The sequence below is a fragment of the Boeremia exigua genome, assembly GCF_020726555.1.
Source record: "Boeremia exigua strain MPI-SDFR-AT-0100 chromosome Unknown C7974scaffold_16, whole genome shotgun sequence".
In the NCBI taxonomy this organism is placed as follows: domain Eukaryota; kingdom Fungi; phylum Ascomycota; class Dothideomycetes; order Pleosporales; family Didymellaceae; genus Boeremia; species Boeremia exigua.
The window spans coordinates 534,870-556,693 of NW_025763533.1; the positions used below are offsets into that span (position 1 = coordinate 534,870).

The window sequence follows — 21,824 nt, forward strand, 5'->3', positions numbered from 1 at the left end:
TGATGGTACATGACGGCTTGAAGCCGGTACCAAGCATCGGCTGTAAGCTCAGCCTTGCTTCGAAGCCCGCCAATCACAGTTGGCCGTCAGCTCGATAAGGCAAGGTCTGGACCCACTTCGCGGGAACTGGCTGGCGTTCGCTCACCGAAAGTGCACCCCTCAGCTCTCAAAATATCCCACCATCCTGCACGATTTTCTCCCTCAGCCGCAGCAGCCAACCCCACGTGCAGATGGCGGCTGTCGACGAACGTGCTGCGGAAACTCTATATGCACGCCTGGATCCTACATGCCGAACCAAGCACCAAGATCTGTGCGATAGCGCTATCGTGTGGCAGCTGTAGCCGCACGCCATGCTGCTTTGGTGGCTCGGAGTGCCCGTTCGAGAACGCTCGGTCGAAGCTGCGGCTCTCTCGCTGTAGACGAACGCTTCTTTCCTCCTCAATAGAACCTCGATAGGGACGATCTATCCCCAAAAGGGGTGTTCACAAGCGATTTGTGAAGAAGCAATTGACCTACCAAAGACCGGTATGTGCAGGCTAGCACAGCTCTGCTGCATACGAGCGCCTCCATATGAACAACAACGCCGTACGGGCATCAAGATGGTCGAGACTATACGTCGGTATTGCCGTGAAATTGCATGGCTACAGCAAGGCTCAGCTTATCAATTTCAGAGCCATGTTTGTGCATTAGCTGATTGGCAGCGCCTATTCATGGCCATGAGTGTGTGAGTAAACATAAGATCTACATAAGCACATGTCTCGGTAACCGTGAAGTACGAGCAACATCAGGTCTGATCATCACGTTTCTCTATCTTTTGGTCTTAATTCGAGTCCATTGACTTCGAGTCAACTCGTTCTGCACTTCACCTTCGTCTTTCAATCTTGTCACAATGGTAGAAACAACACCATACAATGTCATCCCAGGGTTTGAACTCATCGCGCCAACAATATGGGACCGCATACCCTCGACACCATCCACACCCACAGAAGACACATCAGCTCCGTCCCTCATTCTCCTCATGACATGGACCGGAGCCCACGGCCGCCATATCTCCAAGTACGCCGAAGAATACGCAACCATGTTCCCCTCCGCCCACATAATGGTCATCACCACCTCCGCCGCCGACCTGATCTTCCGCAGCCCCAGGCGGAAACAACACCGCCTCGCGCCCGCTGTAAAATACATCTCCAACCTGCAACACCTCCCCTGCCGCAACACCGGCATCCTGATGCACGTCTTCTCTGAAGGCGGCAGCAACAAAGCCTGCGAGCTGGCCACCGCCTACCACAACACCACCGGCGCCCGCCTCCCCCTCTGCGCCCTGTACCTCGACAGCACGCCCGGCCACCCACGCTACCTGCGCCTGTGCAGCGCCCTCGCAAAGTCCTTCCCGCCCATCCCCGTCCTCGCGCAACTCGCATCCCTGATCGCCTCCATCCTGCTCGGCGCCGTGTGGATCCTGTACAACCTCGTCGTCGGCTACGCCAACAACCCCGTGACGCGCGCGCGCACCCTGCTCCTGGATCCCGTGCTCTTCGACCCCGCGCTGCCGCGCTGCTACCTGTACTCGCGCGCCGACGCGCTCATTGCGTGGCAGGACGTGTACGAGCACGCGGGCGCGGCGATGGAGCACAGCGGCCGCATCACGGAGGTGGTGTTCGAGGACTCGCCGCACGTGGGGCATGTGCGGGCGGACCCGGCGCGGTACTGGGGCGCGGTGGGCGAGGTGTGGCGCGGGAGTCGGGAGCCGCTGGGTGGCGAGAAGGGCACGAGGGCTGCGGGCGGGCTGCGGGCGTCGCTGCCGTTGTTTGATTTCGAGGACGGCGGCGAGGGCGGCGACGATGTCACGATTTGTGTGCCGGAGAAGGCGTTTATCAAGAAGAAGAGCTGGAGCAGCGCGGACTCGCAGATCACGCTGTTGCCGAGTTTGCCGGCGTCGCCGTCGCTGGAGAAGATGAGGGCGGTGGAGGAGCGGTTGGTGAGGGATGGGTTTATGTAGACAGCTCTTTTCTTGCGTGTTCTAACATCCTTCTCTCTGCACATTTGTAACCAAGATACCCGGCGCAACGCCTCTCCTACGTAGATGAAAGACGTAGACTGCACGTAGCAGATCTACAATACCAGACCTACAACACCAAACCTGCAACGCCAGACTCAAACTGCCATACACAACTCCTAGACTTGAACTGCCCCCCCTCCCCCCCTGTTACAACCCACCCCAAACCCTTCACCAAAACACCACCCGCCCAATCCACCCGCCCAATCCACCCCCACCACATCACCCACACAACCGCAACACCGCCCCCAAACCCCCGCCAGTGCGTAAGCACACCACCCGCCCCACCTTCCCCACCCACACCCGTCAGCACACCCGCTAACGGGCTGCATGTCAGATATCAGATGTCAAGGGAGCGGGAGCGGGGAGTTATGGGCCAGTAGGGGGGGTACTAGTGATTATGGAGTATGGATTATGGATTACCACTGCGTTGTTTTCTCCTAGTGGGGGGTTAGCAGTGATGGTGGTGGTGGTGGTGGTATCTCAGCAGTCGGTGTGGAAACCCGGGATGGAGGTACAGCGACGCAGACAGGATGCGGGAGCGTGACCGCGGTGTGTTTTGGGGGCTGCGAGAGTGCTGCCGAAACGGGGTTTCCCGGACGCTGTGCGGTTCTGTGACGTCGGGCGCTGTGGCGTGGCGACAGAAGTATGATAGCGGCTGGTGACGGGCTGCCCATTGAAGACTTGAGGTTGGATCCGTTCACGACACGAGACAGGTGGTAGAGAACGGTCCGTTGGGAGCGGTCATGGTATCCAGGATCTGCGGCGGTGCAGGCAGGAAGGTGTCTTCCCTGGGATTATTATACACGGGGATACTGACGCAGCGTTTGCATCTTTCTATCCGTGTTGTAGCGTGTACCGTTGGTTGTCGGAGGATGCGGACTAACCTACGGATGCTATATGGGTGCAGTGTGTACGTGAGCGTGCCAGTGTACTAGGTACAATAGCCAGCGCTGCAAGTGCGTGGTTTCTACCTGTAGTAAGGCCCTGCATTCTGCCAAACCAGTAGGTATCGAACATCCGCTGCCGGGTATGTACGCAGGGACTCCGCGGATATTCTAAATCAGAGTCTCGGATATAGGTAATGTGGTCCGCACATGGCGTCGACTACACCGTTACAGCGCAAGAGGGAGTCAAAACCCACCCACCCACCACGCTTCCCGCCTACCAGAGATTCAACAGAGCAGCAGTCTGCCATCGTAGCACGCACCCTCCGCCCAGCAGATTCCACGACCCCCCACTCCCGCACAACACCTCGAGACTCGATAGCGCCGACGACTAACTCTCTTGCTACAGCATCCCATCACCGAGCACCCCAGAGTACTTAGCACCTTGCACAGACTCGCGGCTTCTGCGCTCCCTATCTACGCGGCTACGCCCTCCCGAGGCCGTTGGGGGTATTGCTTCGGGGTGGGATCGGTGCTGGGGAAGGGGGTGGGTGCGTGGACACCCTTGATTTGCAGGGAGTGGGTCCATGGGCTGGACCGATGGGCTCGACTTGGGGGCGTGGCGTCGAAGCTTGGTGTAGAAGCTTGCTTGATGTAGAAGCTCCATGTAGACGCTCCATGTAGACGCTCGACCGGACCCTGGCTCTAATACTTCACCACCTACAGCACCTACAACCCACACCAACCATCCCCACAATCCAGCCCCAGCCAACCGAGCCACGCACCAGCACCCAGTCCCCAAGCCCCCCAGCTGCGACCAGCGCGCGCATCGGGTCCGGGAACACGTGCTGCATGCACGGACGGGAAGGCGGGGGAAGGGGGTGTGGTGTGCAGCGGAAGCTGTCCTTGCAGCGGGCTTGGGATAGAGGACGGGGGCGGGGACGGGGCGGATGCTGTATAGTGTTGAGGAGGCGGGGGGGGGGGGGGGGGGGGGCGGTATGGTGCAGTGGTGCGGGCAATGGGACGGGACGGGATGGGATGAGGGGGCATAGGTGTTTTGCACTGTCCTGCACTGCACTACACTGCACGACCGCGTACACAGCGTCCGCAGACCAATCCACAGTCCACAGTCCACAGTCCACAGTCCACAGACCACGATCACAGACCACGATCACAGACCACGATCACAGCTCGCAACAAGTCAGAGCGAACAGCCACGCATCACTCATCACTTATCACAAAAACCAGCGTGTCGTCAGGATCAAAAGATCAGGAGATAGGGAGACAGCCATTCTATTCGCACACCAGGCACCAAAACGCCCGCGCACTCCGCCGTCTACAGCGATCCAACAATGAACACAAACATACCACGTTAACACCCACCGTCCGGGGGTGCGGTGTCAGAGGCGGCTTAGGAGGGGGGGGGCATCACGTTAACCCGACGAACCCGCAGATTCGCCGGGACAGCGGTGACTTTTAGTGGCGAGGGGCTTAGTCCTCGGTTGCGGGGGCGACGGCGGGCAGATCGTCGATCGCGGATGAGAGGGTGAGGGCGGTGAAGCCGTCGGGGGTGATTTTCATGGCGCCGGCCTGGACGAGCTGGGGAAGTCAGTATGCTGCCGAAGGATGGAATAAGGAGGGGAGACGTACAGCGCGGCTCAGATCATCAATCAGATCATCCGCGTCCTCGATGCCGACGCACAGCCGGATGATGTCCTCGGGCATGTTGCGCTCGCGGCGCGTCTTCTCGTCAATCGACGCGTGGCTCATGCGGCACGGCATGCTGATCAGCGAGTTGACGCAGCCAAACGACACGCTGATGGCCCACAGCTTGGCGCTCTCGACGATGCGCTCCGACACGGCGGTGTCGCCCGTCTCAAACGACAGCACCGCGCCCGCGCCCCGCGCCATGCTCCAGTGCAGGTCGTACTGCGGGTGCGACTTGAGCCCCGGGTAGCGCACGCGGAAGCCGTGGGCCTCGAGGAAGGTGGCGATGCGCATCGTGTTGGCCTGCTGCTTCTCCATGCGCACGCCCAGCGTCTTGATGCCGCGCAGCAGCAGCCACGAGTCGAAGGGCGAGAGCCCGCAGCCCGACGCGTTGATGGTGAAATACAGGCGGTCGCTGAGCGCCGAGTCGTTGATGGCGATGACGCCGGCCATCAGGTCGTGGTGCCCGGAGAGGTACTTGGTGCCGGACTCGTAGACGATGTCGGCGCCGAGGTCGAGCGGGTTCATCAGCATGGGCGACATCATGGTGTTGTCGACGCAGACGATGGCCGAGGGGTTGGCGGCGTGGGCGGCGCGGGCGAGCGAGGGGATGTCGCAGATCTTGATGAGCGGGTTGGTCGGGGTTTCGAGCAGAACCAGCGCCGTCTTGCTGTTGAGGACTTTCTCGACGGCCGCGGGCGTCGTGGTGTCGACGTGGTGCACGACAATGCCGCCGTGGGTCGACAGGTACTTGAGCAGGCGGTTGCTGCCGCCGTACAGGTCGTCGCCGGTCACGACCTCGTCGCCGGGGCGCAGCAGACGGGTGACGACGTCGAGGGCGCCCATGCCGGAGCCGACGACGAGGGCGCGGTTCGCGTTCATGATCTTGGCCAGATGGCGCTCGAGGTGGGTCCGCGTCGGGTTGCCGGAGCGCGTGTAGTCATACTCGCCGCCGCCGCCACTGGCGGACGTCTGCTTGAAGGTGGCAGACTGGGGGGTCAGCGCGGCCTACACTCAATTGCTCGGACAGCATACCTGGTAGATGGGCACGGAACTGGCATTGTACTGGTCGGTGCTCTCGGTGTAGACGAGCTCGGTCGCGAGCGCATACTTCCTGCCGGCGTTGCGAGGTGTGCTCGGTGCCGGTGAAGGGGGCAGATTGTGGCCGTCGATATCGAGCACAGGGCCCTTGCTCTTGGAGCTTTCGCCAGCCATTTTTTGTGTTGTGCGTCCGAAAGACGGACTTGCGGCGTCGGGTGGTGTTCAATCTTCTTCCGAGTCCGCTATCGGTGATGATGTAATGCAATGGATTCGCCGCTGAACGACAAAGAGGCCCAAATGTTGAATGTGGGAGAATTGATGACAGGAAGATTGGAGGTACTTCAACAAGTAGCAAACCTCACGTCGTCGCAAGGTACATTAGCGCAGGCGTGTTTGACGTGGAGTCACCGCTGATGGCGTGCTCGACACTGGTCGCGATTCGTCGGCAGTTCTGCGACATTCCGACGACGGCGTATTTTACCCCAGATCGAACGACGACCCCGAGCCTCCACCGCCCGAAGATAGAGCGAGCGACCTGGTCTTGATAATAGACTTTCTTGCTTGCACAAGCGTTCATCGTTGATTGCAAGGTTATGTATGGCTATCTCTCGGGGTATATTCCCCTTTTGCCACTGTACAGCGATAGAAAATACACATAAGAATAGGTTCCAAAAAGCGCTGTGCGCCGTTCCCGCTGAGCCAAATGCCATCCAACATACCCATATATTAGAAGAAGGAAAGTTTTTGCCGAAGACGACCATTACTCGAGTTTTTGCTGAAGACGACATTACTCGAGTTTTTGCTGAAGACGACATTACTCGAGTTTTTGCTGAAGACGACCATTACTGTAGCTTTTGCTTGCTCCTCACCGAGGACTGATTGCGGGAAAGCCCTTGCGCGCGTGCAGATTCATCTTGAATTCGAAGATGCCCTCTTCCGTTCCACAGTACAGCGTTCGCCCATCCTGGCTCATCGCGATACCCGCCGTGCGCACGCCCTGACTGGGGTCGTGCGTGCTGCGACTAACCCTCCGCAGACCTAGACTGAACTCGTACGCCTCGCTCGATAGCTGGCTGGCACGTTCGTTGCGGAGGCGTTCGCGCACTTGTGTAAGCTGGCGCAGACGGCGCAGTTCGCTGCGGAGCTCGGGCGCCGTCGGATTGCTGGCAGCCGGGGTGGATGAGCTTGTGCGCGTTGGGTTGGTGGCCAGCGCCGCTTGGATGGTGCGCCACGCGTTGTCGGTCGAGGTGATGATTTCATTCCGTGTTTGCGAATTCATCGCATTTGGTGATCTCGTGGTGACAGCATCGGTGATGTTAGCTTGTGCATGGGGTGGCACATTGACTGTGCCTTCGTTGATGGAGACGATGATCGAGGCTTGACGACGAGGCGCCGTTCGCTCTCCAAGCGAGCGATTCGTTGGCCGGAGACTTTCTGAGAGGAGGTCGTCAAGGAGATCAGAAGGCATGTCTCGGGCGGCGGTCCGTTCCCTGAGCAATATGTCAGCTCTCAAGCCAACGCTGTTCAGCTCGCGCGCAGCGTACCGTGCAGCTTCTACGTGTCCCGCGGTCGTGTAGTTGATGCTCCTGGGGCGAACCCCGTCAGACTGCTGTGCCTCCAACGCATGGCGGGATGTGCGCAGTGACTCCAGGATCCGCCGTTCGTCGGACGACAGCCCATGCGGATCGTTGTCAGACTCGACGACGCCGAGACGTCGCAGAGCCCGCCGTCGCTCCGAGTCTGCCTGGAAGTATTCGTTGGCAGTTTCGACGGCTGCCTGCGTCCCTTCGGAATCCAGGGTGCGCCGGTACCTGCGGATGAAGTCGGCTTCTCTGTTGAGGTCAGACACAGGCGGGGGCATGGTTAGATCGAAATCGGCAATCTCGAGCTTCTCGAGTCCCTCTTCTCGCGGGTCCAGGGTCAGTATCTGCTTCTCTTTGAGCCCGGACCGTAGGTCGGCGATACACACCCGGCCCTGGTCCTCGCTCCAGATCAAAAAGTCCCACGGCGCTGGAGAGAACTGCATTGTGCGCACTGCGCCAGCACCTGTGCACACATCCGGCCGGGTCGAGCTGATGACGTCAAGAATAGCGTCCTCGCCGTACTCGGCAACCTTCAGGTAATCGACATCGAAGACGGTGATGTAGCCGCACTCGGAGCCCACGGCGCAGAGACGGCCCGAGGGTGACCATGCGGTTGTGAAGTAGCCTTCGGCGCACTGGCTGGACGGTATGTACAGGGCCACTTCCTCGAACAGCTTCCACTCGGGCGGGACCGAGTTGATCCGATCGCTCGGTTCCTTCCAGCCGCTGGGCCGCGCGGGCCCCGGGAGCTGGCGCTCGAAGAAGAAGCCGGTCTGCTGGTCGCCGACGGCGATGAGGAAGCTGCCGTCAGGCGATATGGTGGCGTGGTTCATGGCAATGGGCAGGTCGATGCAGCACAGCTCGAGGCTGTCCAGCAGCGAGTAGATGCGCACCGACTTGTCGTTGTTGGTGAGCACGGCGACGACATCGTCGCGGGCGTCTGCGGTGGCGGCCGGCAGCTTGTGTATGGAGATGGAGTTGACAATGTCCTCGCCAATCTTCTCGAGCTGCACGCGGCGGGCGGTGGTCAGCAGCGGCGGGCGGGCGAGGCGGCGGGCTAGGTCGAGCGGCAGCGACGCATCGACGGCAGCGCTGACGGGGTCGTCGAGCGGGGGGAAGCCGGCGACGCTGATGGCGGCAAAGTTGCCGTGGTCGGCGCCGCCCACGCACACGAAGCCGTAGGCCGAGGCGGTGCAGCGGGCCTCGAAGGGCAGGGTGGTGACGTGGGCCTGGGTCTGGGTGGCGGCGTTGAGGCAGAAGACGTCGCAGCCGCTGGCGTAGTAGACGAGGTCCTGCTCGGGCGAGCTGATGAAGTGCCGCAGCTGATAGTGTCTGCGCCCATTAGCCCACGGGCGGTCGGGGGAGGCGGTCGGCTCACGCGATGGGGATCTTGGTGGGATAGTAGGCCTTGTCGGGCAGCACGAAGGCGTCCGTCTCTCGACTCAGGAAGTCACCGACGGCCATGGTGGTGTCAGGTCGACGGCGGCATGTCGCTGCGCCGGGTGTGAGGAGCGCTGGGGCGGTACGTCGGGGCGGTACGTCAGGGCGCGCGGTGTGCAGCTGTCTGGCGCGCGGTGTGCAGCTGTCTGGCGCGCGGTGTGCAGTTGACTGGGGCTACCGGCGCGCAGTGCGTGAGCGTTGTGCACTTTGAGCAGCGAGGTGGCGGGGCGTGGGTGCACTCGATGTCGTGCCTCACGTTGCGCCCGTCTGAAGCTGTTCCCCACAGCGAGTACTGAGCGGCGCACCGACCGCGGCGCTCTGCAGCGCACCGACCACCAACGACGCATACTTCGCGATCGATGCCGGCGCCAAGCCTGCTGCCAGAACCTTCGCTCTGAACTTTTTTGCCGGCCCAAGCTCCATCGCCATCATATAATCCACCATCCATCCCCATTGCGCCGCTTCCGTCTTCCTTCACAAGTTGCCTCATCACCAGCAGCGCCGCACATCCCTCACAATGCTGTCCTCGAGATTATCACGGACTGTAAGTCTTTGCGCTACTGCTCCATCGATCCCTACTGACCTCATCGCAGTTCGCGCCGCGCGTGGCCTCTGCTGCCCGCCGCACTCCCATCAATGCGCGCCCCTTCAGCTCCACATTCGCCCGCCGCGAGGAGGAGAAGGTCAAGGGCTCCGTCATCGGTATTGATCTGGGCACAACCAACTCGGCCGTCGCCGTCATGGAGGGCAAGGTCCCTCGCATCATCGAAAACTCTGAGGGTGCGTCATCTCATCTGCTCATCATCTCCCTTCATCACTAACCATCACAGGTGGCCGCACAACACCTTCCGTCGTCGGTTTCACAAAGGAGGGCGAGCGTCTCGTCGGTATCGCCGCCAAGCGCCAGGCCGTCGTCAACCCCGAGAACACGCTCTTCGCGACCAAGCGTCTGATCGGCCGCAAGTTCACCGATGCCGAGGTCCAGAAGGACATCCAGCAGGTTCCCTACAAGATCGTCCAGCACACCAACGGTGATGCCTGGCTCGAGGCCCAGGGCCAGAAGTACTCGCCCTCGCAGGTCGGTGGCTTCGTCCTCGGCAAGATGAAGGAGACCGCCGAGTCCTACATGGGCAAGAACGTCAAGAACGCCGTCGTCACCGTCCCCGCCTACTTCAACGACTCCCAGCGTCAGGCCACCAAGGACGCCGGTATGATTGCCGGTCTCAACGTCCTCCGTGTCGTCAACGAGCCCACCGCCGCCGCCCTTGCCTACGGTCTGGACAAGGCCACTGACAACGTTGTCGCTGTCTACGATCTCGGTGGTGGTACCTTCGATATCTCCATCCTCGAGATCCAGAACGGTGTCTTCGAGGTCAAGTCGACCAACGGTGACACCCATCTCGGTGGTGAGGACTTCGACATCACCCTCGTCCGCCACCTCGTCCAGCAGTTCAAGAAGGAGCAGAACATCGACCTCAACAACGACCGCATGGCCATCCAGCGTATCCGTGAGGCCGCTGAGAAGGCCAAGATTGAGCTGTCGTCGTCGTCGCAGACCGACATTAACCTGCCCTTCATCACCGCCGACGCTTCCGGCCCCAAGCACATCAACCAGAAGCTCACCCGCGCTCAGCTCGAGAAGATGATGGATCCTCTCATCTCCAAGACCATCGACCCTGTCCGCAAGGCCCTCAAGGACGCCAACCTGACTGCCAAGGAGATCTCCGAGGTCATTCTCGTTGGTGGCATGACCCGCATGCCCAAGGTCACCGAGTCAGTCAAGAGCATCTTCGGCCGCGACCCCCGCCAAGTCGGTCAACCCCGATGAGGCTGTCGCCATCGGTGCTGCGATCCAGGGTGCCGTCCTTGCCGGTGAGGTCACCGACCTCCTCCTGCTCGATGTCACTCCCCTGTCTCTCGGTATCGAGACCCTCGGTGGTGTCTTCACCCGTCTGATCAACCGCAACACCACCATCCCCACCAAGAAGTCCCAGGTCTTCTCCACCGCCGCTGACTTCCAGTCGGCTGTCGAGATCAAGGTCTACCAGGGTGAGCGTGAGCTTGTCCGCGACAACAAGCTGTTGGGCAACTTCCAGCTTGTCGGCATTCCTCCGGCCCACCGCGGTGTGCCCCAGGTCGAGGTCACCTTCGACATTGACGCCGACTCCATCGTCCACGTCCACGCCAAGGACAAGTCCACCAACAAGGACCAGTCCATCACCATTGCCTCCGGCTCTGGTCTCTCCGACTCTGAGATCGAGTCCATGGTCCAGGACTCTGAGCGTTACGCCGAGCAGGACAAGGAGCGCAAGAACGCCATTGAGGCCGCCAACCGCGCCGACTCGGTCGTCAACGACACCGAGAAGGCCCTCAAGGAGTTCGAGGACCGCCTCGACAAGACCGAGGCCGAGAAGATCAAGGAGAAGATCACCGCCATGCGTGAGTTCATCGCCCAGTCCCAGTCTGGCGAGGGCACTGCCACCGCCGCTGAGATCAAGGAGAAGACCGACGAGCTCCAGAACGCCTCCCTGAGCCTCTTCGACCAGATGCACAAGGCCCGCAACGAGAGCCAGAACCAGGAGCAGAAGCCCGAGGGTGAGGCCGAGGGTGAGAAGAAGCAGTAAACGCTTCACCACTCGCTCCGTTTCGTCTTTCCATTTAATGCAGCAAAAGCAGGCGTCTTGCATCCGGTCACGGTCGGTCTGGGTTGGGTCTTCTAGACTTGTACATTTCCCCTACTAACGTGTTTGAACATCTTGTACCTATACCTCTCTTCGGTTTCTCTTCTCAGCGTTTGTTTTACTACTTGTAACTGCCCTTTATTCGACACTTGGGTCCTGTCCTGATAACGAGATATGGGTGCGGAATACCACGGCGGATGTGGACGGGAATGGACGCTGTAATAGCTGACGACTGTACAACATAGATGGCTGCGACATGTCGACGACATGCTCTCCGCTCTCGCAATCTGTTTGAACTTGAACTTGAACTTGTTGTCGCTTGTGATTTGGTAATGCAATGTGATGGTGAAGTGTTGTGGATTGGGTCGAGTCACGGCTAAGTGTGGCATGCGCTTTCGGCTACAATATGGATCTTGCGACGACCAAGAATTGTAGCTGGTCCGACTGAGCAAGAGTTGTAGCTCGTCTTACACTCAGCAAGAGTTGTAGCTGGTCTTATACCAAGCAATAGTTGTAGCTCGTCTTACACTGAGCAAGAGTCACAGTCAACCCCACATAAACCAAGAGCCGCAGTCGATCTCACACAAATCAAGGGTTGTAGTCGCTCTGACAGGGCAGTCTTACACCAACCAAGACCTGTAGCTCGTTCTAAACGAATCAAGATAATCTGACCTTATACCAAGCAAGAGTTGTAGTCAATTCTGCACGAAGCAAGACTTGTAGTCAATCATACATAAACTAAGAGCTGCAGTCAATCCTGCAAACCGAGAGCTTCAGTTAATCTCACACTAGCCAAGAGTTGTAGTCAATTCTGCACGAACCAAGAGTTGTAGCTGACTTTATACTAACCAAGATTTGTAGCTCGTCTAACACTAAGCACAAGTTGTAGCTTGTCTTCCAACAAGCAAGAGTTTCCTGCACAAACCAAGACTTGGAATCACTCTCACATAGTGTTACACTAGTCAAGAATTGTAGCTCGTTTGATACCAAGCAAGAATTGTAGTCCATCTCACACAGCGCCACACGAGCCAAGAATTGTAGTCGGTCTTACACAAACCAAGACTTGTAGTTTATTCTAACACAGTCTCACACCAACCAGAAATCGTACCTCTACACCAACCAAGACCTACACCCCACCCCCCACCCCAACCCCCCTCACGGCGCCGTCCTCCCCTCCACATCCCCCCTCTCCCCCGTCTTCTCCTTTAGCTTCTCCTCCCTTAACTCCCGCTTAATCCTCGACACCGTCCCCGCACCCCCGTAGATCATCGCCGTGTACACCTGCACGACGCTCGCGCCGGCGTCGAGGACGGCGCGCGCCTGGGCGCCGGTGGTGATGCCGCCGGTGGCGAAGATGACTTTGCGCGGGCCGGGGGTGGATGGGGCGGGGGAGGCGGGGGAGAGAGATGTGGATGAGGGGGCGGAGGTGGAGAGGTCGTCGAAGGCGGTGGGGTCTGCGTCTGCAGGCGCGGGGGCTGCGTGTGGGGTTGGGGTTGCAGACGAGGGCGACTCAGACGAGGGCGACTCGGGCGACGGGCGTGCAGGCCCCGCGTCCAGCGCGCGCCGGTACCGCGCGACCAGCGCCCGCGTGCGCTCGAACAGCTGCGGGCCCGAGTATCCACCTTGCTCGAGCAGCAGCTTTGCCTCGGCGGGCGGCAGCGCGTAGCCCGCGGGCAGCGGGTCCGGGCGGCGGTTCGTCGTGTTGCCGACAATCACGCCGTCGACGCCGGACGCCCACACGGCGTCGACGATGCCCGAGACCTGGGCGGGCGAGTCCTCGTCGGGGGAGACTTTGACCATGACGGCGGGTTTGGTTTTGCGCGGGAGGGCGTGCACGGCGGCGACGACGCCGGTCAGGAGGCGGGTCAGCGGCTCGGTGTTCTGCAGAGTGCGCAGGCCGGGGGTGTTGGGCGAGGAGACGTTGACGACGAGGATGTCGGCGTAGGGGCCGACGTGGGCGACGGCGGAGGCGTAGTCGTGGACGACGGCGTCGATGTCGGTCTCGGGCGTGGTTTTGTTCTTGGCGACCTGCACGGCGAGCAGGCGGCCCTGCTTGAGCGAGCCGGGGGGCACGTTGGCGTCGCCGTTGAGCACCGCTTGTTCGGCGGCCGCGCCCAGCCCCAGACCCGCGTGGTATGCGAATTCGCGCACGCGCTGGCGCAGGCGCAGGGCCACGGCTTCGGCGCCCTCGGAGTTGAAGCCGTAGCGGTTGATGAGGGCGTTTTGGCTGGGGAGGCGGAAGACGCGGGGCTTGGGATTGCCGTCCTGCGGGCGCAGGGTGATGGCGCCGACCTCGACGATGGCGGGGCCGAGTTCGAAGAGAGGCGTGGGGATCTCGGCGCCCTTGTCGATGCCGGCGGAGGTGCCAACGGGATTGGCGAGTGTGTGGCCGAAGACCTCGACGGCCAGGTCGCCCTTTGTGTCGGCGTCGCCGCGCTCGCGGGGGTTCAGGCCGAAGCGGTGCAGCGCAGCCAGTATGCGCGTTCCCGCATGGTGTGCGTCCTCGCCATCAGGGTAGATCTGGCGCAGGGCGGGCACAACGAGCCATTCGTGGATGCTGGAGCGGGTGTCGGTGCCGTAGAGGTAGCCGAAGGAGAGCCCGACCGAAAGTAGCGAGCCGTATACGAGGTTCTTCGTGCGTGTGCCGGCCGATCGGACGTTTGTGGCAGCTTCGTTGGCGGCGATGGTCGCAGAGCGCGTGGGGTGCTGGAACGGGCGTGATGCGAGGCGAGCATGTGCGATCGAGGGGCGCACGCGGAGGGCGCGCATCGTCGCGGCCGTGTTCATGACAGCGGGGTTGAGCAGCAGCTCAAGCGATTGTTGGTGGCGGCGCAATTGCTGAGCGAATATGTTGGAGCTCTGATCGTCGCCGAACCACCGGCCTTGGCGAGCGAGCCTCGATGTTGCGAAGGATGGCGTCCACAGCGACTCACATATTTAGATCTTCACCCAACAGCAATCGTCGCACACTTGTATTTGTTGTTCACGTCTTTCCAGCCGCCTGCTCATGTTCTTTGAGGCGCATAGACGCTATGCAGACCGTGTAGACAATCTTCATGTGAAGCTCTGAACAGCAAGACAATGCGTGCTACTACCTCAACAGGACAAACTAAACTTCACACCACTAGTAGCAACGCGCTATAACGTGCTTTTCCGTCACAGATCCTTATCAAAGGCCACGGGCTCGCTGATGGTTCGGGTGCCGGGGATCTGATTGTGCCGAGGATGACGTCCGCGTGTCACCTGTCATGCTTCTCACCATCAACTCCGGTCTCGCAAAGTTGAACAGATACCCTGGCACTGAGCCAGCGCACTTGTAAAGACCGCGTTCCCATCCCCCGCACGAGAACTGCTGATCCCTTTCACATCTTCGGTTCCTTTTGCTGGTGTCGTGATCCTGAAACCCAACTCACGCGCCTCAGCAACATCTGAAACGAAGTCAGGCAACTGCTGCATCAAGAGGCTAGAACGGCGAAAAGACAAGTTCAGTCGCCCATCGCACACCAAACCTTGTCCCCGGACAGCGGCTGCCACATCGCTGTCACTATTCATTTACCAGGGATAGCTCCGTACGAGATACCGGACGTCTCGCAGGAATCAAGACTGAGGGATATCTGATACGGCAGAATCAGGATGCCCAGTTTCTTTGTCTTACCGCGCGAGTTGCGTGACATGATATATACGTCTGTCATCACCTGGTCGCTCCCACAGCCTCGTCGTGAAGACACGGAAGACTACAGATGGCGGCACATTCGGACGTCCGGAAGCATACTTTCCGGCGAGTACGGCTGCTCATACTCAACAGACACAGTGCCAGGCACATGCGCCAACTTGCTTGCATGTAACCGGCAAATCAATCACGAGCTAACCCAAGCAATCGAGAGAGCCAAGAGAAGAGGAACGCTGGTTGCCAAGCTTGATTGCATCTCTGTAGATGAGAGCAAGCACGCGTTCTCATGGCTTTCGTTGCCAATTGTAACGAATAAGCCAAATGAAGACGGAGGAAAAACCATGCTCGCAAGCTGGGCAGAGCGCCTCCTCGGCACTCCACACAGAATGCTCAATATCGGTGGCAGAGGCCCCAAATCTAGCTACGGTACCTCAACGACCATACTTGAGAATCTCTGGGTTGACATCCGTCTTTACGGCAACCGCACTGCGAAGTGGTCATCAAATCAATGTCCGCCTGAGCGCACATCTTGGGCGGTGGGCGCTGCTTTGAAAAGATTATTCGACGGCGATACGCTGATGCGTCCCATCAATGCCAGCTCTGCACCTGGACCCTCCTCAACTAATGTTGCCATTGACGAGCTCGTACTTAATGTCGTCTCCTCGAAAACGCCGAAGAATCTATGGCTACCTGAAGATTACCCTCTTGATGTTGCAACCTACGGGGTTGTTCATCCGCAGACTGTAGCCAAGGAACTCCTGGATATGTGGAATATCATTTGGACCGGCGATGACTTCAAGGGCGCGCATTACCGTGTCTTGCTGGAGCGGATCAAAAGAGTCAAGATCTGCATTGATGGAGAGACCTGGCGCGTCCGAGAGCTAGGAATGGAGTTGGAGAGAGGGCAAGCGGAGCGGAGAAGAATCGCCATGAGGGGCGTTTGGTAAATCTCCGCTTTGCGCGTAGCGGGCGTTCTTATTTCGGCGGCATAGACGTGGTGACTGTGGAGGCTCGATTGAAGTTGCGATAGCGTTCGGGTAGAGCGGTTCAAACGGCAGCTTTGTCCAGTACTACCGCTGCACCCCACAGTTCTAGAAGTAGTTGACCCAGAAAAGTATGGGAAACCCTTGTTGTCAATCGATCTGGGGTAACTCGAGGTTTCGGGTGCTCAAATGGTCTTGCTCATTCCTGTGTTTGTGCTCCCTTACCTGTCCATTGCAAGCACGAGCAAGCATGGCATTTCGTGGAAGGACTCGCCAGACCCGGCGAGGCTCTCGATCGATGCAGACGACTACACCAATGTCTGCATCATCTCTCGTCATCTGAAGACCCAGGCTCGCCATTCACACCACTGCTGTTCACATTTCGCTTCTGCCCCACTGTTAATCGGTGACAACTGGCAATCTATTTTTCGATCGATACGACGCACGCAACTGATCTGCGCCCCAACAGTCAAAGTTATGTCCGAACGGATCCGCTATAGTACAGTGGCCGAATATAGGGTTCCTCACGTTCTCAACCTGCGGCTCTCTTCGGGCCTCCATGTGGCAAAGTGCAGACATTCCTTCTGGCCTCCTACCCCGACGACCACCGACCCATATGGAAATGTCGTCGAAGTGGCTGCCGAAGATGGAATTGTTGAATTTCGCTGCCACGCTTCCGATTCGCTGCAGCCCTGCCAGGGGTAATCTTGAAAGCGCGGCACCGGCTCGGCCCTGCACGAGACTGCAGGCGTCCTGTTCGAATTAGAACCTCAGGGCGTGGTCGCCTCTTGGCTTCAACAATGCAGAGACCGCGCGTCGCCACTGCGCTTTTTTGTACGAGGTGGGTTTGCTACCAACGCCAGCGATCGCCGGGGCGTATACGAGACCCATGAGTATGCTGCATCTGAGATTTTGCGAATCGCGCCTCCATGCCCGTGGTGAGATGCGCGTCGCTTTTGTACGCTGATGAGCCAAGCCCGCAAAAATGTCAAAGAGCGTTTCATGAAACACAGCGTCCGCAGGTGCCCTTGCTGCACCAAGGACGCCAGCGCCGTGAATGGCTTGCGGCGGGCGGAGGGATCCACAGGCCATTGGCCAGACGCCTCTTACGCAACGTCTCGCTCAGGGGCACTCGGCAGGATGCAGGGGCCGCTTGCTAAGTCACCGTTTGGCTTTTGGTGGCGCGAGTCTGACACCGAAGCGGGAGCCCCCATGGAGTGGGTGTCGGGGCATTCTACAGAGAAGGAATTTTGTGCACGTTGCGTTATAAATAAGGAGTGACAGGGCCTGCGAGGATCTCCACTTTGAGTGCGTGTTCCTCAATTTCCTTCGGTCGTGTGTCTTTCATCTTCTTATTTCACTATCACTTTCACTCGCACCGCGCATCAGCACACAGTCCACTACGCGACACCACGGCACATAAGCCCGTTACTGCCGACCTTACGCTCGCTACTGCTGGACAGTGATCACTGCGCTTGACCACCGACACTCAGCATCAACATGGCGGCATCATCCGTGTCCACGGGTGCCGAGACCCTCAGACCACACATTGAGATCCCCAACTCGAGCGCCTCGAAAGCAGCAGACGAAGAAGGTCCTCTCTCGCCGCGTTCATGGCGCCACCGAACAGTCACATATCAGCCTCCGTCACGCGTCCAGACGACCGGCAGTCTTGATGCGGAAGACTACTTTGTATGTGTGATGCCTGTGCCGAAAGAAGATTGCTAACAGCTGCAGATCGGCCCCCGTGACATGGCCAAGCACTCCAAATGGCCTTTCTTCATGCGCATGCACGGTTCAGTGCTGCCGAAGATGATCATTCCTCTTCTGGTTGTCACTGTCTGGTCTACTGCCATCACATGCGTCTCGAAATTCACTGAGAAGCCACTGAACGTCAGCAGCTTGCTGCTGACTGTGTTGGGTTTCGTCGTCGGTCTTGCCATCTCGTTCCGCACCAGCTCGGCCTACGAGCGTTACATGGAGGGCCGGAAGTACTGGAGTCAGCTGCAGCTCGTGAGCCAGAACCTGGCACGTACCATCTGGATCCACGCCGACGAGCGCGATGGCGAGCTCGGCAAGCAGGATCTTCTGTCAAAGCTGTATGTTGATCGCGAAATCCGTGCGTCGCCGTACTGACCTTGTGCGCAGAACTGCACTGAACCTTCTCATCGCATACGCGTGTGCTATCAAGCACCGCCTCCGATTTGAGCCTGGAATCGACTACCCCGATCTCAAGGAGCGCGTTGAGTACCTGGACACTTTCGCCAAGGCGGCTGAAGTCGACATCCCCGCGGCCCGCGAGTACAGCAAGCTGAAGTCCACCGGCGAGTTCTTGGGCGTCACGTTCGCCGAGTCCAACCCCCGCAAGAGGATCAAGCGCTCCAAGAAGCCCCTCGGTAACCTGCCTCTCGAGATTCTGAACCACTTCTCCGCGTACGTCCACAGCATCATCAACAATGAGACTCTCAAGATCGGTCTCTACCAGAACCAAGCCAGTAAGTTCGCTCACCAGCGTGGAGCTCCACCCACTAACCCACCCCAGTCACTGGTGTCGTCGCCTTGAATGAATGCCTTGTCGGCCTCGACCGCGTCCTCAACACGCCCCTCCCCATCGCCTACTCCATCGCCATCTCGCAAATCACCTGGGTCTACGTCATGGTGCTGCCATTCCAACTTTACGCCTCGCTCGAATGGATCACCATCCCCGGCACCATCTTCGCGGCCTACATCATCCTCGGTCTCTCCGCCATCGGCCGCGAAATCGAAAACCCCTTTGGCCACGACGTGAACGACCTACCGCTGGAGGCCTTCTGCGAAGAGCTCGAAATGGACATGGACTGCATCACCGCGCAGCCGGCGCCCATCGCCGCAGAGTTCATGAGCCGCCCGGGCAACATGCCCATCTGGCCGCTCAGCTTCAAGAGCTACAGCGACTGGGCGGGGCGCTCCAAGCAGGACGTGCGCGACGCGTTGCTGACGAAGACCAAGGCCGATATGACGGTGAGGAAGAGCTTTGCGGTCGCCCGCACCGAGAGCAATGTCGATGAGAAGAATGCGCATCAGGTGCAGCACCAACCGCAGCAGGAAGCATGAGCACGACCTCGGAGTACGGTCTCGGAGTACGAACTCAAGTAGTAGTGTGTATTATATCTTCGGCGGCGGCGGCAGCTACGGCGGAGGTCGCGGCAACTCCCTCCAGCTTCTCTCTCTCTTTTCTGCGTGCATAGCGAAAGGGCAGGCGTTATTCGGACACGGTCATGTCTTTCTTATTCTCCGGCGCTGCGCCGTTGAGCACTGTTATAGTATCATAGTGGCAGCCAGGCCCAAGTAGCCGGCGCCCGCATTACCGCGTAAAAGTCTGTCTATCACGCGCTTCCCTTATCCCGAGCAGGACTGCCGGGTCTATAGTGTTTCAAAACATTCAGTTCACCCATCACTATCTCTCTGCCCCTTTCAACTTTTGCGTATTGTGGTGACTGCTTCCGTGTCTGAGATCCCGCCGAGCCCCCTACGCCCTCTGCCTCCTTGTCTCAATAAAATCCACAAAGTCGAAAAAACTCTTCTTATAGAACCGCTCCTGGCTCGTGCGATTAACCGCCTGAATCCCAAACCGGGCCCCGAAATCGCCAAACTCCCAGTTATCCGCAAAGCTCCACGCAAACGCGCCCACAAACTGCACGCCGTCCTCCCAGATCGCCTTCAGGCCCTCGTTGAGGTAGTACTGATAGTACTGGCTGCGCGGGCTGTCGAACAGCTGGTCCTGCAGCGCCTTGTCCGCCTCGCCGAACACGGGTGTGCCGAACTCGGTCACCGCGACTGGCGCCTTGAACGTGTTCCACAGGTAGTTGAGGTACGTGCGGAAGTACACGGGGGTTGTGTATACGTAGGTCTGGCTGCGGTAGCCGATGTTCCACTGGGTGTCGCGCACGGTGGTGCTCTGGGTGACGCAGTAGGGGCGCGCCGGGTGGGTGATGTTGGCGGCGCAGGCCGCGATGGAGCTGTTGGGCGGTGGGCTGACGACGGTGGCGGTGTACGGCTGGATGGAGAAGAAGTCGGCGGTGCCGTTGAGGTAGGCGAGGTCGGCGGCGCTGAGGGGGACGTAGTCGGCGACAGTGGATTTGTACGAGTCCGGGTAGTCGATGCCTAGGAAGATGGGGTTTGCGAAGGTGGCCAGCTGGAAGGAGTTGAAGTGGTTGGCGGCGTCGATGTCGGCGGGGTTTGAGGGGTCGAGCGGGACGCCGAAGTTGTTGTTGAAGGTTATTGAGATTTTGCCTGTGCCCTTGATTTCCTCGTGGTAGAAGTGGTAAAGGCGGGCGTGTGACTTGATGACTGAATCGATTGATTTGCCGTTCTTCGCGCCGAGGAGTGGCTCGTTGAAAGTCCAGAAGATGGGCACGCGGTCAGCGAAGTGTGTCATGACGATCTTGCCGTAGTTTACAAACGCATCCTCGAACGAGACGTTTTTGTATGAGTTCTGGAAGCCTGCATCAACATAGCCAATACCACCAGTACCAGGGGTGATCGTGGTCTCGTTAATGTTGGAGAAAAACTGAAGAGGACTATCGGTGTGAAGCAGCACAATTGCCGGAAGCATGCCCTTCTCCAGAACGAAGTTGATGAGATCGTCATAATGGTCCAAGCCTTGCTTGTTGACCGGTGTGCCTGGAAGTACGAATGGCAGGATACGTGACCACGGGATCGAGAACCGGTAATACTTGATACCCATTGAAGCGATTCGTTCGATGTCCTGCTTGTAGAGATAGTAGTTCTCGTTGGTGATGTAGTTTGGCGACGCCGCAGGATTCAGAAGAGCTAAAACATCCGTATAAGCTGGAGTTCGGCCCTCGTCTGCCACAGCGCCCTCAATCTGCGTCGCACTGCCTGCCTATATGATGGTCAGTTTCCTTAATCGTGATACCGATTTGATATACGTACAACTCCGAGCATAAAATCCTCTGGGAAGGTGTAGCATTCGCGGGGTGCCAGATATTCAGGTGGTGGAAGAATGAGTTCACTCGTGGGAATAGCTGTCGGTTCTACTGTGGTCGAGTAGATACCGCGCGTGAAATTCGTCCAAGATACGGTCGTCCACAATCCTGTCCAAGAAGCATTGCCGTATGGTACTCCAACATCTGTAGCAGTGGCGTTCGACGAAGGATCCCAGTTGCCCCATTGCGTCGTTGTCAGACTTGGTACAAGACTACTCAAAGACTCGTACGGCGGTGCAAATGTTGTAGTGGATGTTGGAGCTGGCCGAGAAGTCGCTGTTCGGACTGTCTCGGTCTGAGTGAAGCTGAAATCACGGTACGAGTATACCGGGGTAGCTGTCGCATAGCTTCCATTGGCTGCGCATTGAGGTCGCGCTGATGGCCCGTTCGCTGGGATATATACTTGCTGAGCAGCACCGAGGCCGCCCGCTACAAGAATGGAGATCAGCTTCATGATGGCGCACAAGATTTTAGCAAATGCTTGGGTGATCGTGCCTACCAAAGTTAAATTTATATGGATCCAGGGTTGAAGACAGGTAATGTCGTCATTCGGTCGATTTCACCGCGATGCGATTGAGTCAGCCGGAAAATGGCGAAGGTAACTTCCGTATCGTGCTATACGCGTTGTACGATGAGGTACGGCAAGATTGTGGAGTATCAGTGCGGGGAAGCATTTTCGACATGAACGAAACGCGGGGATCGGCAAGCACGAGCGGCTTCGGCGTGGAAAAGTTGGACAATCTTGATCCCACGGCGTTACTTCTGTCAAGCAACGTACGTAAAGATTT

At 58.8% G+C, this 21,824-nt stretch overlaps 8 protein-coding genes across 8 annotated transcripts; 4 read left to right on the forward strand and 4 right to left on the reverse strand.

Annotated features, from left to right (window-relative positions):
• Positions 1 to 910: 910 nt before the first annotated feature.
• C7974DRAFT_292147 (uncharacterized protein) lies at positions 911 to 1,744 on the forward strand (the record flags this gene model as incomplete). Its single annotated transcript, XM_046137654.1, has 1 exon — positions 911 to 1,744. A coding segment is annotated over one exon (834 nt), but the record flags the coding sequence as incomplete, so codon positions are not given.
• Positions 1,745 to 4,366: 2,622 nt separating this feature from the next.
• Positions 4,367 to 5,957, reverse strand: C7974DRAFT_88894 (cystathionine beta-lyase-like protein). The gene is made up of 3 exons (XM_046147445.1): positions 5,686 to 5,957; positions 4,594 to 5,640; positions 4,367 to 4,542 (listed from the first exon to the last, which is right to left on the reverse strand). Exons 1-3 carry the CDS (start codon positions 5,863 to 5,865, stop codon positions 4,435 to 4,437), a joined length of 1,335 nt encoding a protein of 444 aa, XP_045991013.1. The 5' UTR covers positions 5,866 to 5,957; the 3' UTR covers positions 4,367 to 4,434.
• A 550-nt stretch (positions 5,958 to 6,507) lies between these two features.
• C7974DRAFT_406771 (uncharacterized protein) lies at positions 6,508 to 9,009 on the reverse strand. The gene is made up of 3 exons (XM_046143171.1): positions 8,653 to 9,009; positions 7,236 to 8,606; positions 6,508 to 7,181 (listed from the first exon to the last, which is right to left on the reverse strand). The coding sequence occupies exons 1-3, from the start codon at positions 8,736 to 8,738 to the stop codon at positions 6,557 to 6,559; spliced, it is 2,082 nt and encodes a 693-aa protein (XP_045991014.1). The 5' UTR covers positions 8,739 to 9,009; the 3' UTR covers positions 6,508 to 6,556.
• A 222-nt stretch (positions 9,010 to 9,231) lies between these two features.
• C7974DRAFT_418892 (heat shock protein 70 family) lies at positions 9,232 to 11,338 on the forward strand (the record flags this gene model as incomplete). The annotated part of the gene is made up of 4 exons (XM_046144185.1): positions 9,232 to 9,258; positions 9,308 to 9,494; positions 9,545 to 10,479; positions 10,526 to 11,338. The coding sequence occupies 4 exons, from the start codon at positions 9,232 to 9,234 to the stop codon at positions 11,336 to 11,338; spliced, it is 1,962 nt and encodes a 653-aa protein (XP_045991015.1).
• A 1,212-nt stretch (positions 11,339 to 12,550) lies between these two features.
• C7974DRAFT_370276 (uncharacterized protein) lies at positions 12,551 to 14,501 on the reverse strand (the record flags this gene model as incomplete). Its single annotated transcript, XM_046139964.1, has 1 exon — positions 12,551 to 14,501. The coding sequence occupies exon 1, from the start codon at positions 14,180 to 14,182 to the stop codon at positions 12,551 to 12,553; it is 1,632 nt and encodes a 543-aa protein (XP_045991016.1). The 5' UTR covers positions 14,183 to 14,501.
• A 318-nt stretch (positions 14,502 to 14,819) lies between these two features.
• On the forward strand, positions 14,820 to 16,125 carry C7974DRAFT_88969 (uncharacterized protein). The gene has a single exon (XM_046147446.1). The coding sequence runs from the start codon at positions 15,029 to 15,031 to the stop codon at positions 16,010 to 16,012; it is 984 nt and encodes a 327-aa protein (XP_045991017.1). The 5' UTR covers positions 14,820 to 15,028; the 3' UTR covers positions 16,013 to 16,125.
• Positions 16,126 to 17,344: 1,219 nt separating this feature from the next.
• C7974DRAFT_89074 (Bestrophin, RFP-TM, chloride channel-domain-containing protein) lies at positions 17,345 to 19,349 on the forward strand. The gene is made up of 4 exons (XM_046147451.1): positions 17,345 to 17,740; positions 17,786 to 18,147; positions 18,197 to 18,543; positions 18,591 to 19,349. Exons 1-4 carry the CDS (start codon positions 17,549 to 17,551, stop codon positions 19,139 to 19,141), a joined length of 1,452 nt encoding a protein of 483 aa, XP_045991018.1. The 5' UTR covers positions 17,345 to 17,548; the 3' UTR covers positions 19,142 to 19,349.
• Positions 19,350 to 19,556: 207 nt separating this feature from the next.
• Positions 19,557 to 21,490, reverse strand: C7974DRAFT_418896 (beta-glucosidase-like protein; the record flags this gene model as incomplete). The annotated part of the gene is made up of 2 exons (XM_046144186.1): positions 19,557 to 20,933; positions 20,984 to 21,490. The coding sequence occupies 2 exons, from the start codon at positions 21,488 to 21,490 to the stop codon at positions 19,557 to 19,559; spliced, it is 1,884 nt and encodes a 627-aa protein (XP_045991019.1).
• Between the last annotated feature and the right edge of the window lie 334 nt (positions 21,491 to 21,824).